Here is a 14,463-nt window from a genome sequence, read left to right as displayed (position 1 = left end):
ATTGATACTGTGCCTTAGTAGTTCCTGCACAACAGCTAATGTCCACAGGTCCTTGGCTGGGGGCTCCACATTATTTCCCCATGTGTGCACACCCCCTTTCTGTGCTTGGGATTCTTCAAGGTGGACAAACCCAGAACTAGTTTTAGCTTATGCATGGGATACATCTCCACTTGCATTAAATACATTTATTGCAAACATTTTTACACAAAAATAGGTTCTCTCTAGGCCATTCACATGCAACTTAAAGGCAGGAAGCGACTACCTACAACAATAAAGATATTTAATCTATACAAGTTTAATGTTTGCCACACTTGGTAAAATTATTACACCTTTGAGACTTGCTCAGCCATGCACAGCTTGTTCAGAGCCACGTCAGCACTGCGTTCAGGAGCCCGAGGTGTTGTTGCTTCCAAACCGCTGGTTGACGCTGTGCAGCAAGTGCTTGGGGAGGCAGTTCCAGGAACTGGCCAACATCTCCTTGAAGCAAATGACTGCTTCAAGGCACAGCCTTGGGGAGAGGGAACACCGGGTCAGTTGTTTGTTAGCACAGTTCTGAACGAGTGCAACAAGATCAGCTAATGCTTCAATGCTAATGATTGATCAGCCAGGAGTTAGTTACTCTCATCCACTCCAGTGCCAAATGTGCACTATTAAAGGACTCTTGCCTTGTTGTCTTGTAATTGGCTGGTGCTACTTCAGCTTTCTTACAAGGAGAAAAAAGGTTTTGAAGTGAAGTGGCACAGAAACATGAGACCCAGGTCTGCCATTAACCCTGCATTACGCATTTTAGATGGAGGCGGGACAGTTCAAAGTTTCCTTTCTTACCTTACAAGAGATCTTGGTTGTAGCGAAAACACAAGTATTTCGTTACTGTGAGCCTGAAGATGGGGAAGGAGAAAGAGGCAGTTGGGTTAGGAGGTGTCACATCATTACAGCAGTGAGGCGCCAGCCCAGCCAGGGCTCGCACACAAACAGACCCTGGCGAGGAAGCCGCTGCCACAGCAGCGCTTGGGGCTGCAGAGGCTGTGCGGGGACTGGCCTCAAGCGTACATAAATCACAAAGGCAACAAATGAGTTGAATGCAGCATTTGTCACCAACTCCTACAACAGGGGAAGTTTGGGGCACTCAGGAAACTAGAAGATGTACTGAAAAAGTTTTCGCTCTACACAAGCAGCTGGGGCAGTAGGAGGGGAACGGGCACGGAGAGCAGCCAGGCTCGCGCGCTCCCTGAGCGGCACCGGCTGCTGWCAGCCCGGGCTAGGCGGCGCCTCGGTCTGGCCGGCGCGGGCTAGAACCTGCCGGCAGCGCGCGCGGGGATGAGCCCAGGGCTGCGCTAGTCCCTGTCCCAGCTCTGACAACGGCCAAGAGCCAAGCTCGGGGGGGGGGGAACGAGCACCAGCATCTGCCAGCGCTTCTGCAGACCGTTCACATCTGCAGGTGAAGGACTTCCGACACTGGGACTACGTTCAGCAGCCGCGCTGAGCGAGCTGCGGGCGTGAGGGAAAACAAGTAATAGGTAGCCTGAGTAATGACCTGGCTTCTAGGAGAGCAGCARAATGTTTCTCCTTTGAGCTCTGTCTATGCTCCTTGGCCAGTCCTCGCTAGCTTGTGCTGCCGACTGCTAGCACTTCCCCTTTGCCGGAGCAATCGCCCCCCGCGGCCTCTTCAGGAAGGGCCGGGCTGGGCCGCGCAGGAAGGGAAAGCTCAAAATAAACTTACAGCTTTAGAGTGGGCAAGTAAATTRTTGGCACAGCCTCCAAAAACGATCACCTCCCCTTCTTCGCTTGCACAAGCTGTATGCCACAACCTGGAAACAGAAGTTAATACTACATTAACCAAAAAAAAACACCTCACCCCCCACCCAAAACACAGGTTTGGGATTGGAATTTGAAAACACACACAGTTTGCCTTTCACTGGTACACTATAAAGCTGACTAGTTAACAGRAATTCATGTTCAGAGAAGGAAAATTCTTAGCCAGCAAATCACAGGCTCTGTAAGCTGCCCTGATTAGAGCAGGGCTGTGGGGCTCAGCAACACACTGCCTGCAAGTACAGGCATGCGTGAAATCAGCAGTCCTGTTACGTCACTCTTGGAGAAAGCAACAATTTGCCTTCACAAACTTCACTTTTATGTCCCTGTTGAGTCACACCACGCGATTGATTTTTGTCCAACAATGCAGCTGTGTAAAACTTCYAGAAATTACTTCTCTCACACATGCAGTCAGTCTCTCTAATCACACCTACAGATGCGTGAGTTGGTGGAAACCTCCCGGTGTCCAGAGCTTTGCTGGCAGAACAAGAATACGCAGGTTAAAGTATTAAGCTCTTGTGCTGGCATTGATAACACACAGGTCTCTGCAGCCAGTAGATAAAACCCTAAATCCCCATCTGCATTTTCTGCTGTTTTGCAAACAAAGCACTAAGTTACACGCTATCTCCAGCACCAGTCACACAGTAGTATTAATAGTATTAATCTTGACTCTGTGCCTGCATTCAATACATCAGCACTTCTGGGGCAGAAACTGCTAATTCAAGGTACTGTATTGTTAAAAAAAAAAAAAAAAAAAAAAAAGCGTATAGAGGAATGCATGTTGTCTCCCTGTCATGCCCACATGAAAGGTTTCCTCACTAGTTTTTCAAGTTTCCGGGAAAGCGTACACCTTACCTTGGTTTCTCAGAATAGTTATGCTCAAACTGTATCCACTCATTCTTGCTGATACAGTAAATCCAAGCATCACCTAAAACCGACCAAAATCCCAAATATAAACAATATTCTGTTAGTTCTTTCATATTTGTTGGAACAAGTATGTGCTCTGGTATTACTATTATTAAATAAATCAAGCTTTTYGGGACAAAACCTAAACAGCTTAGTGATGGCTATATGGAAACAGGCCTTAAACAGTGGCTTACAGGAGCAAAGTAAGGAGGGAAATATGGAGAACTGTAAAGCTCTTCCTACTTGCAAATTGCATTAGATACTACTATTTCTAAAATTTAAGGTGTAAAGGCTCTAAAAACGTATCTCAACACATTCAGTGACTCCTTCAGTCAGTTTAGCTGCTGTCCATAAGGAGTTCAATGACACAAGTGCATGGAAGGAATTCAAAAAGAATTTAAATAACCTATGCAATAACCTGTGCTTCTGTGCACAACGGTTAAGAAAACAAAGACAGCATAAAATCCTTCTGGAATGACTTACTTAGGGGCTGCTTGTCAGTGGTGAATCCTCCAAAGAGAAAGAGATGATCTGAGGAAATTGGTGTTAAAGAATGCCACGATCGGCCTACTGGGCAAATGCCTTGCGTGATTCTGTATTTAAATAAGAGCACCACAAGTTACAGCTATGCTACTGTAAAATGTTGCTGTTTTTTCCTGCTCTGATTATTTTTCAGATATTTGAATCATATGACTTTGCATTCTGTACAGCTTGTGATCCAAAAGCAATTAATTTCAGACTGACAAAAGGCAGTGCAGCCCGTGAGGCCAAGTTTACAACACTCTAGACAAGGTGGTGTTTTGCTCATATTAATACTTGTCAATTCCTCACAGCAACAGGGTTAGGAGGACCAGTTCTACTTAAGTGTACTGAGAGTTTAGTAAGTCCCACTAGAATGGTTAGAAGTAAACCTCCCCCCCGAAACACACAAAAAAATCCCCCACCCCTCCACATCTTCATATGCCATTACATACTGCTTTAAAAACAAAAGGGCTCACGTTTTAGTACCTACATTTCATTCCACTCCCATGTATCCAGATTTAGATAGTAAAGATCATTCATTCTGGACTCCTACAATAAAGCAGATGATGGTTGAAACGTTCTGTTTGGGTTTCAGTAACATACTGCTAAACTGGGCTGGGGTCTTACTCTGTATCTGCCACCAAACACGTAGCCTCTGTTCCCAACTGTGGCACAGGCATGAGCTGCTCGTGGTGAAGGAGTTTTACCCTGGGAAGAGAAAACGCGTAGTAAGAAGGCAAGTTCATTTGATACATTACCAAAAGATGTAGTAATAGCATAAAATACAATGCCATTTCATCAGAAACCTGCAGTAAACGTAGTAAAGAGAGGAGCTGGGCTGAACGTGCCCATCGCGTGCACGAAGCAGCAGGGCTGCGGCCCGCTGGGCGCCGGGGCAGGCGCAGCAGACGGGGCTGCGCCCCTCAGGCCTCCCAGGCGAGCGCACCCGGGAGTCACCGACCAGGCGAGCGAGATCGCACAGACCCACAACTCAGCCACCCAAGGGGATGAAAAGCTGAACTAAAGTGAGATTTAAGGTTGCTAAGGAACAGGGTGTGAAAAAACATTCAGTAAATAATTCTGTGTACAGAAACTTGTTTTCACTGATGAACAGAGTATCAGAAAATTGACAAAGTAAGGAATTTCCCCCCCTTTTAAAGTGACATGCTACAAATCCTGCTTTCAGAAGAGGGCTCAGACAGTCGCAGAAAACCTCAGACTGAAAATGAGACAATGAGATAATGAACCATTAAACAGCATTTTTCTTAGAGCTGCTTCCAAGATATTTGAGATCTGCATGTATTAAGACAAAAGAATTTTTCAGTAATTCCACTATCAAGTTTCTCATCTCAGATTTCATTTCTTCCATCTCTGTGGCAGTATAATTCCATTTGCTCAATACTTCTGGGACATTTCAAATGGTGTCTACTTGCAATTACAACATACGGTTTAGTGTTTTGTTTCTACCACAATCTAGCAGCCAAGTGAAACACAACAAAGCGTCACACAACAGCGAGCCTGACAGGAGACTGCACATTTCATTTCTCCACGCTTCCCATGAGAACAAAGCCACTGAAGCATGAAGGAAAGCAGGTCAATAGGAAACAAAAAAGACGACAACGAGAGAAAGACAAAAGCAAAACAAAACGCTAGTTTCTCGTTTTTAGAAAGGGGAGAGGATCTGGGGAATGGTTTTAAATCAGTTAAAARGGGTCTCAAGAATGCTGTTCTTGAAGAAGCAAGCCAGTAATTTTTATTTTGCAGGCAAGTTCCAGGGTAGTTCTCATGACATCGTTCCAAATCCGCCTCAAGCGTCTTGCAGGGAAGACCACAAACACAAGCTAACGACACCTCACAGAATCCACGCAGAGCAGACTAAAAACGCAGCCGTAGCTGGTGAGGAAGCAAGGTACAGGGAATGAAGACGGCTTGCTCTGAAGCGTGAGAAGGGAAGAGAAGCGAAGTCACTTCAGCTGGCTGTTTCCTCCTGTGCTGAGAGCGGACTGGCTGCACATCCCAGAAGGGAAGTCAGAACAGCAGAACCGAGCAATGCTGCARGCAGAGACGGGCGCCTCTAACCAGTCAGTGACGCAGCCCATGAAGAAAACTGACTCAGCAAGAGCCACAGCGACAAGACTGCTCCACATGGTCCACTTACTCTGGGACCCTATCTGCTGACCCAGTGCGGCTTTTCTCATGTCTCCTGCTAGCTAGCACCAGGAATTTCAAAGAGCTCTTGCACCYTTTGTAACTCCCGCTATTCAGGAACTCATTTATATCCTAAAGAAGGCAGGATCAAGGGGCACCTGACAACTGCTCGCTCAGCATTTAAAAACTGGTGACGTCTAAACAAGGCTGCAGGGTAAAGCAGGAAAGCAGAAAAAGAAAAGATTATTCTGGATGTAYGTACATGCTTCTTGCTTGGTTAACCACCTCTTCTAGAGGTAGAAAAATACAGGCTAGAGATACAACAGGCTACAACAGCCTCACACTGCGAGTTAACTGAACCCACAGCCCTGGCACATAGAACATCTATGGCCCAAAGCCACTGCTGCTGGGACAAACCACTGCAAACAGCCTGTGGCTACRCAGAGGCCATTTTTATCAAGTCTCTTCTATGTTATCATTAATTAAAGCAATGAATCCAGGCCTAGCAGATCATGCTTATTTTTACAGCATGCCAGAAGAGATATGGCAGACAGTGCACACATTTCTGAAGAGCTCCAGCTTAAAATAACTGACACAAGAATAGTAATTACCGTAGTAATAGGCTGGCTCCAAGTAAAAGTTTCAGTGTCCAGAACATGTACGTGGTCATTCCATCCTCTAGGAAGACCTGAGTTCTTTAAAATATTCAACAAGAAACAAGTTTTAATAATTACTAATCAAATAACAGATTCAAAGTTTAAATAGAAATTATTTCAAGGTGGGAAAAGTTTGCTTACCCAAAAAGAGGTTTCATCAAATTCAAAAGTTCCCCGTTGTTTTCCTTCAGGAAAATAACCATAGCCTCCAAAAAATATTAGCCTGAAACAGAAGTGAATCAATATCTATTAGAAATATGATCACATTAATTGCTATAAATTAAAGCTACGTAAAGGCTGTACTCAAACAGAAGACAGGAAAACCAGGGACGTCCCTTTGGATTCACTACTTCTAACATATCTACAATGCAAGTTATCCAGGTGTGGAGCTCTACCCCTTGCCTCAAGTTCCCTACCACCCACATTAAATCCCCCGGTGGCTCCTTCCCAGGTTTCAGGCTCCAAAAGCTTTGCTCCAGTTCCAAGCATGAAGCTACAGGTCCTGCTGCTTGGTCACTGGGCTCAAACCATCACTACTGGGGCTCCCACACAGCAGCAACTGATGTTTGCCCTGCAGTTTCCTGCCTCTGCCCATTTTCCCTGAGCCCAAAATACAGGTTTACAGACASTGCTGTAAAAGGCAAAGGGAAAGCACTTGAGGTGCAGGTGAAACGAATACCAGGCACTGCAGGCAGAGAAGAGAGGGCAGTCACTGAACAGGTGTCCAAAAACGAGAGGACTGACAGGGACAGCTTGAGTGCCTGTTCTCAGTGGTTCTGCACAGGTTTCTGCACTAAATCCCCATGCAAGTCCCTCTGCCACCAGCAGCTGCACATCCCCGCACAAATGCTTGCCCAAAAGCAAAGGTTTGTACCATTTTCTGCTCTCCCTCTGCGGTACTGATGTAGCCTGAACACTGCCAACCATCTGGAGCCATCAGCACTTCCCAAGGGACCACTGACTCAAGAAACCAGCTGCAGACCTGGGCATGGTCACCGGGCAGATGCACACTGCCTGGGTGGGACCGGCAGGGCAGCACAGCTGGAGGCCAGCCAAGGACACAAGAGGTAGCAACCCCTCCACCACTGAAGCTGCCCAGGAAGGGGCCTGGTTTCTGTTGTTTGGTTTGGAAYGACTTTTTTCTTTTTTCTTTGCACTTGTGTTTTGTTTCAAACCCTGAACAGTAGTCACTGTGAGCAATCAGTCGCTTATATCTGATTTTACTGCTCTTTTTGTCTCTTAACGTGTAATTTACATTTACATTTTATGTTTGTGGTTCATTGCTTATTAGAAATGAATGGCATAGTTTTACCAGAAAGTTTTTTTAAATCATGAGTTAACAGGAAACTATCTACACCACCTAAGTGCAAGCCGTCAACTCCAATCYAGCATAGATTTACATCTTAAATCATTCTCAAGGGAAAAACAAAAAACCAAAAATCTCAGCCTTCCAACAATGAGGCTACAAAAGTCACTATGCAGCAAGTCACTATGCAGCAAGTATCGTAACACTGAGCTTTCTCCCCATCCACAAAGCAGCATCACAGGCACTTTCCAACCTTTCATGAGTCTGTACAGCGAATGCCACAGAATGTGTAACACACAAAGCAGTACGGGCACCTGTAGCCAATTATATACAAAAAAAATCACCATATATGACCCAGACACAAGCACATCTGGCACCCTGATTTCCTCTGCCTCAGGGGAGCCCAATTCGACAAAACCAAGACCAGCTGTATTAACAGGCAGCAGATACCTGTGCTGTCTAGGTAAGGCTTTGTAAACAGCAAMTTGAAAAATTCCCTAACATAACAGTAAGGACTTGTAACCTTGCCAGCTGTGACCACAGCCAGGAACCCTCTGAGAGGCCTGCTGCAGGCAGATGCCCCAAGGACAAAGCTGAAATCCCCTGCCCTCCCCTGGGATAATTCACCTCCACACCTCTTGAGCAGCAGGGACAACAGGTCTGTGGAAGCGGGAAACTACCTACAACAAGGGCTTTCCTCCAGCTATCCCACAGTGGCCAAGGCTGGAACAAGCTCTTCACATAGCTCCTTCTCCAGGAGGCTGGTACCACCCTAACTGAACAAGGGGACAAGGCAACAGCAATATTCTGCACATCAGCTCATCCAGCTTCAACACCTTATCTTCATCCTCCTCATCTTTTCCGAAGTCTGAAACCCCAACAGGCTTTCTAGCATGTCTTGGACACCRTCCCAACATATTATATCAGGTAACATCAACAGTAGTTCATTTAAGACATTCCTTGTTTTGTGTAACCAGCACAAACATACTGAACTAAGCATGTGAAAAAGCCACACATAATTTTAAATTAAAATGGCTTCTCATTCTTGAGCTATCAAAGAAATGCAAGCTGTCCCACAAGATATGACCAAAAGATTGCATTTTGCATGATACCAGGAATTCCAGGAAAGGTTTATATGAAGATTAATTCCAGATGCAATTGCTAAGGGGTATGATGCTGATACAAGCAACCAGGATGCAGTATCTTTAAAGTAATGCCCTAAGAATGCGGAGGATTTGCCTTCAATGCCTGTATTTTGGATTGTGACTCACATGGATATTTTGCAGCTGACACATATCTAAATTAGGAGTAAAGTATTTCATTTATCAAAGGTTAAAAGAACAAACAGTTTTAAAGGGTAGCTGGGGAACAAATCCAGCATTTTCCTGAAGCAGGTATGTGCTGCAGGCAAGAAGTCCTTTGGCAGGTTTTGCTCAGACAAAAAGACACAACAAYGACAAGACTAGGAGTGATTAAAAGCAAACACACGCGCAAGGATTGCTGTGCTGACTTCATTGCTGGAGCCTTACTTGTTTTTGTAAACCCAAACGCCAAGTTTGTCCTTTGATGAAGGGGGGACCCCCTGACATTCTACTCTGACCCACTGCAGCACTTTGTCCGTGGATCTGGAATTTAACATGTAGAACTGTAGAAAATAAAAAGATTTTTTTTACCCACACAGTTAGCTTAAAGCTTAAGTCTGATTGATGTTAATGTATTAACTTTCAACTAGTATGTATTGGCACAGAAGTACTTTAAAAGCTCTTTTCCTAACTAAATAGAACACCGGCAATGTTTTATACAAAACATGGAGCCAAAGATCCTCATTATTTTGCAGACTCCAGCCCACAATACTCTTTTACAAAAGCAAAAGAACTATGGTCACTGAGTTTTACCATCTGGAAGCTGAAATGCGATAAAATGAACATGTATACAAAGCAGCCATTTTCTTACAACAAACAAATCTGGTTCAAGAATTTTTTTCTTATGCTATCAACCCTTCTTTGTATGTTACATCATTTTACATTGAGAGAAATAGCTGGTACAGATATATAAAGTAACTGAAACATAGTAGCACCACTAACAGGAAGGAAGCAAGTCACACTACATAAATCAGGTCTGTTTCAGGCTCTCTGCAAGCAYTGCCCCTGGTTACTTTCAGATTATATTTAGAAGTGAGGTCAAAACTATTTAATTTAAACCACAGTTTCAGAATATGGTAAAATACTCTCAGAAACTCCAGAAAAAGAGTAACATTTCAAACCACCACAGAGCAGTTACAAATCACTTCCTGATCTTATTTCAGTAACTCTAGAAACTCCCAGCTTTCATAAAAAGTAAACTCAAAAGCACCAAAGCATTAGAGGGTGAACTGCTCTAGAATAACCGTAGCCAGAACAGGTAACAGGCCATGGTGCTTTTCAGTGGTGTAGAGCTACCAGGGTACAATCATCATGTGAAATGATGCAGAGCTGAAGGTTTAGATGTTTTCCAAACTTCACTCTATCTGACCTGCTGCAAAGAAACTAATACACTGTACTGGTAAAAGTCAGCCAGCTAATCACCTGCACAAAAAGTGGTAAATACTGTATTTTGTTAGTCAAAACCTCTTTGGCAAGCACAAAAAGAACACAGCTTCAATTAGCTCAAATCTGGGGTAGCTGCTGAGAGGATGAGAAAGCTGGTTATCTGCTTCCAAGAAATACAGATATAGCCAGCAGATGAAAGTATTATACTGCCGAAGCTGTAGACGAACACAGTGACTGGATACACATTCAGCATCCCTCATTGTTAACGTTTCAGCTCTGAAACGGGATCCAACTTGTCCTGCCATTCAGAAGAAAATGCTTTTGTAATTTAAGATGATGCATTTGCTTTGGATGGATTTTAATGAACTGAAAAGTCCAATTCTGTGTTTTACAAAATGAAATCAAAAGCTAATGAAGAGAAACTTATTGTGAAGGATTTATCTTTAAATTACTGACCTTGTTTGTGTTACCACGTGCATGATGTCCTCCGAATAGGTACACCACTCTGTCTACACATACAGCACAGCTTCCAGACATGGAAGGTGGAACATCCCCCTCTGTTTTACTTTTCTTCCTAGAAGCAGTTAAAAATATTTTATCTGATAAAAATAAACAACAATAATTTTGTCTGAAGTGGAAGTTTTTAACATTACCTGTATGTTTTTAATTAAGACAAGTCTTTGTGGATCACAGTTATGATTTTTTGATGCCCTTGCAGACACAACAATTTAAAACACTGGACAGATATTTCAGGGGTAGATGGGGAACAGGTAATTTTAGTTAATACACTTTTAATGGGGGAGGAATCTTGTCTGCTCATTTTTTATATGCCTTTTGCATTCCTGAAAATTCCAGAAAGATCCCCAGGCAAAGAAGATGCACCTATATAAGCTGAAAACTTTTTATTTAGCTACTTATTTCAATGTTTTGTAAATATTATAACCACTAAGAGGAGCTTCCATTCCATGCTCAAGGCTCTCCTCAGCCACAATGACAAGTGCAAAGCAGTGCAGAAATTGTGCTTACTTCAAAGAGCTGAGAGGACTTAGCTCTGCCATGCAAGGCCTTAGCTGTCTACAGAATTGCAGCATTACACTCCATTTTCTTGCACTATCATGTACATAGGTTTCACACAACTTCTAGGCTCCTAGTGATCTAAGACACTACAGTAGTTTCCTCAGCTGCATAAACATTTAAAATCAACTGCTTAAAAGGATAATAAATAAGAAAACCTCAATGTTGGTTCTTTCATTCACAGTACCACTGTAATCACAAATAGTACAAATGCACTTTCCAGAAACTATATCCTGTACTAGGCATCCCAAAACACTTCATATTGGTGATCTTGTGATCAGCAATTCCTGTGATTTCTGCAGGGACTGCCTGCTTAAGTTACCTCTCATACTTTACCTACCTCATCTCTGTGAAAAATATATTCATAGTTTTTACAGCAAAAAGAAAGCTCCAGAAATATTTTATACCTTTATCTAAGTTTGTTAAGTGGGAACACAGAGATCAGACAAGTCTCTAGAGCCGACCACCACCCTGTCCACAGATCCTCAGTATGATTTCTGTATCAATTTGAAAATTTMTATTTTTTTCCATAAAATGAAAATTAGTAAGTTAATTATTTACTGTACCATCTTCCAGTTTCCATGTTGTAGATCCATATTTCATCTCTAGGCAGATAGAAGTCATAAAATCCCCTAACTTGGGCGTTCTGCAGAGCAGTACAGAAAAGGCAGCATTAGAGGGATGCTTGACATATTGAATTGCAGGCTCCTGTGAATGTTTACACCCCCTCAGAGATCTAACTGTGGAAAAGAAAACAGCAGGAGCAGTGCCTGCTGCACTCCTGTACCTCTCACCTGCAGAGCAGCTCTTGAGAGCAAGAATCAGCCTCTTTTAGCTTCTGCTGGAGACCAGACAAACTTCCAACAGAGCCAGAGACTGACATCTATGAAAGGGAGTTAAACCTTCCTTTCACATCCCAAGCAGGATAACCAGGGTAAGCAAATAAGCCATAATTTTCTTTTCAGTTCATCCACTCCCTGCATGATACTAGCAGAACAATACATCAAAGTTTCACTTTGCACTACCAACTTATCTACTGAGTTCATTATCAACTAAAAATAAGTTGATCTTCATTCTTGTTAAAATTTTAAAATGTCTTGGTTCTGCTTGAAATGCATGTGCACCCCACCATGACAAACACTCAACCTATGATTATTAGCATACAAAATATAGTTGTGCTAACAAAGCTGTAAATAAAAGTGCAATTTTGCATAGTCTGCATTTCAAATCACAGAGTATTTCCTTCTCTTAAAAACAGAAGCATCAGCTGAGAAAGGCAATCAACACCTGCATCCCACRAAGTTATCTGTTTGCCAGGATCTGTATTTAACACTCACGATTATTTAATCATTTCAAAACTCTTAAATGTCACATTCTAATTCATTAACTAGAAAATCTTTTTCTTTCTTTCTTTTTTTTTTWAGGCCAAGTAATTTTACAGACTCACTCCCAAGCTACTGGGATGTAGTCCCAGCACTGCGGGCAGCACGAGGCTTACTTAGCAGGGACAGGAACGGCATACCTTATAGCCTCCCCAGACGTACATGCAGCGTCCATCAGTGACTGCCACATGTCCACTACGCTCAGCAGGGCTRTCGTTCTCCAGCTGCTCAAAGTTGTCCTCAGCTGGAGCTGGGAGCTCTTCATCTGCCTGCAGGTCTTCGTTATCGTCAGCCATTTCGACACCGTGCTACGTGCACAGAATAAGAGATAGTACGGAGCTTTGAAAAACCAGCAGTGGAAACCACCAAAGGAAAAAGAAAAAAAAAAAGAAAAAGAAAAAGAAACTACACACTGTTGCTTCTTTCATAATGATGTTTCAGTGGAAGAAGTCAGACTATGAGTCAAGAAAGTTTCAGATGGGGATTCTGGAGTTACGTATGACTTGCAAGGGTTTCAGATGCTAATTTTAGCAAAGGTCTCCTTTTGGGGTTTTGGGAGTTTTAGGGGTCTTTTTCTTATGCTTAACTATGAGTTGATGAACAAAAAAGGCTCTGCACAGAGGTAACACCATAAAATGCAGTAAATTTAAATGGCTTGTCCATGCAGCAGTTTTCACAGAAGTCTTTGCTCCTGCAGCCTTCCAGGTAACGTCCCTTTGGGCTGCCTGAGTCTCCTACACACACAGTTCCCAAAGCAAGCAACTCTGGGTAACATTATTTCAGGTCAAAAACAAAGCAAACTGCCCGTGCCAAATCATGCTGGCACAGAGCAGGCTAAAACCTAACCTACCCCGGAAAGAAGGCTGAGCACCCAGGGTAGGTTAAGTGCAGCTTCCCCGCCAGGGCTTTGTTACATGAGCTGCCASCAGGCCATGCTGTCACAGGGGTCACTGGTAATTCAAAGCCCCAACAAGGGGAGGAACCAAGCCAAGAGCAGAAGCTGTAGTCAGCCCTGCCAGATCATCCTGGAAGCTGCCTGTACACTCTGCCTCAGTCTGTAAGGGAGCAGGGAAACCCCTGGAAAGCCAAAGTTACTTTCCATTTGTAAACCACTCCTCCAGTTTCCTTCCACTCCTACTTTCCATAACAGTGTAAGTTGTCACCATACAAAGATTTTCATACCCTGATCAAAAGGTTGGGAAAGTTAGATAGCCCAAGTCAGAGTTTTCTGTGAGTAGGCAAAGAAACAGAAATAAAAAGGACCTTAGCGAGAGACCCACATTCTGCACTCCAACAAGATCATGAACATCTACATCATTCCTGCCAGATTTTCACTTAATTTTTCTTTGAAGCTCCGGTGAAGGTGACACTACACCACTCTGGACAGATAATTCTTCCTTTGGAAGTTTTCCTCATGCCTTAGTGAACTCTGCTTTGCTTTAAATTCAGTAAATTTTTACTGACCACTTGCCAGTGATTTTTTTTTTTTTTAGTAACACGTTAGACAACTCTTACCCCTTTTCATCTTTTTTTTCCTCCTGCACTAAAATATTTCTATCTTCACAAGTCACGGCAAGTCCCAAGCCCTTTAGGACTCTCCACAGGTTACCCATACCCTTTTCACGATGCCCAGACACGCCAGAAGCAGCTTCCTTAGCGTTGAGGGAGACCAGACAAGTGACCTCCTAGTGCCACGCTTACAACGCACGACGCGATTTAGCAACAGCAGCACAGCGCTGGAGCAACTCACCATCACAGCACTTAACGGAGCCGTTGACACCCCCACCTCACACACACACGTTTCACACACACAGAGCCGTTCTTGCTTTCTGCTCGGGTCTGGGGCTCGCCCCCACCCCCCCGAACACCTACCCCCTCTCTCGGGCCTGCTTTACTCCACGCACTCCTCGCCCCGCGCGTCAAGGCCAGGCCCCTCGGAGCCGCCCCTAACGACCACCGGGAGCGGCGCAGGAGGGCGCCGAGCCGCGGCCGCCCCCCATCCCGAGACCCCCCTCCACACACACAGCCGCCGGGACGCCGAGCCCCCACCGCCGCCCCCTCTCACCTCAGCGAGCCGCGCGCAGCGTCAACATCCGCCGCGGGGAGCCGCTTCCGGCGGCGCCGCGCAT

The 14,463-nt window shown here is 44.2% G+C and overlaps 1 protein-coding gene across 1 annotated transcript; it reads right to left on the bottom strand.

Annotated features, from left to right (window-relative positions):
• Positions 1-275: 275 nt before the first annotated feature.
• On the bottom strand, positions 276-14,459 carry KLHDC2 (kelch domain containing 2). Its single transcript, XM_085297863.1, has 14 exons — positions 14,400-14,459; positions 12,475-12,642; positions 11,519-11,598; positions 10,335-10,452; positions 8,880-8,995; positions 6,186-6,267; positions 6,000-6,083; positions 3,868-3,948; positions 3,731-3,789; positions 3,202-3,311; positions 2,668-2,740; positions 1,721-1,808; positions 826-878; positions 276-508 (listed from the first exon to the last, which is right to left on the bottom strand). Exons 2-14 carry the CDS (start codon positions 12,628-12,630, stop codon positions 385-387), a joined length of 1,224 nt encoding a protein of 407 aa, XP_085153989.1. The 5' UTR covers positions 12,631-12,642; positions 14,400-14,459; the 3' UTR covers positions 276-384.
• Positions 14,460-14,463: the final 4 nt, after the last annotated feature.

This window comes from Rhea americana, unplaced genomic scaffold, assembly GCF_003343005.1.
Source record: "Rhea americana isolate MKP2758 unplaced genomic scaffold, rheAme1 scaffold_131, whole genome shotgun sequence".
In the NCBI taxonomy this organism is placed as follows: domain Eukaryota; kingdom Metazoa; phylum Chordata; class Aves; order Rheiformes; family Rheidae; genus Rhea; species Rhea americana.
Note: the sequence above shows the minus strand (reverse complement) of the source record. Positions and strands in the feature narration are given on the sequence as shown.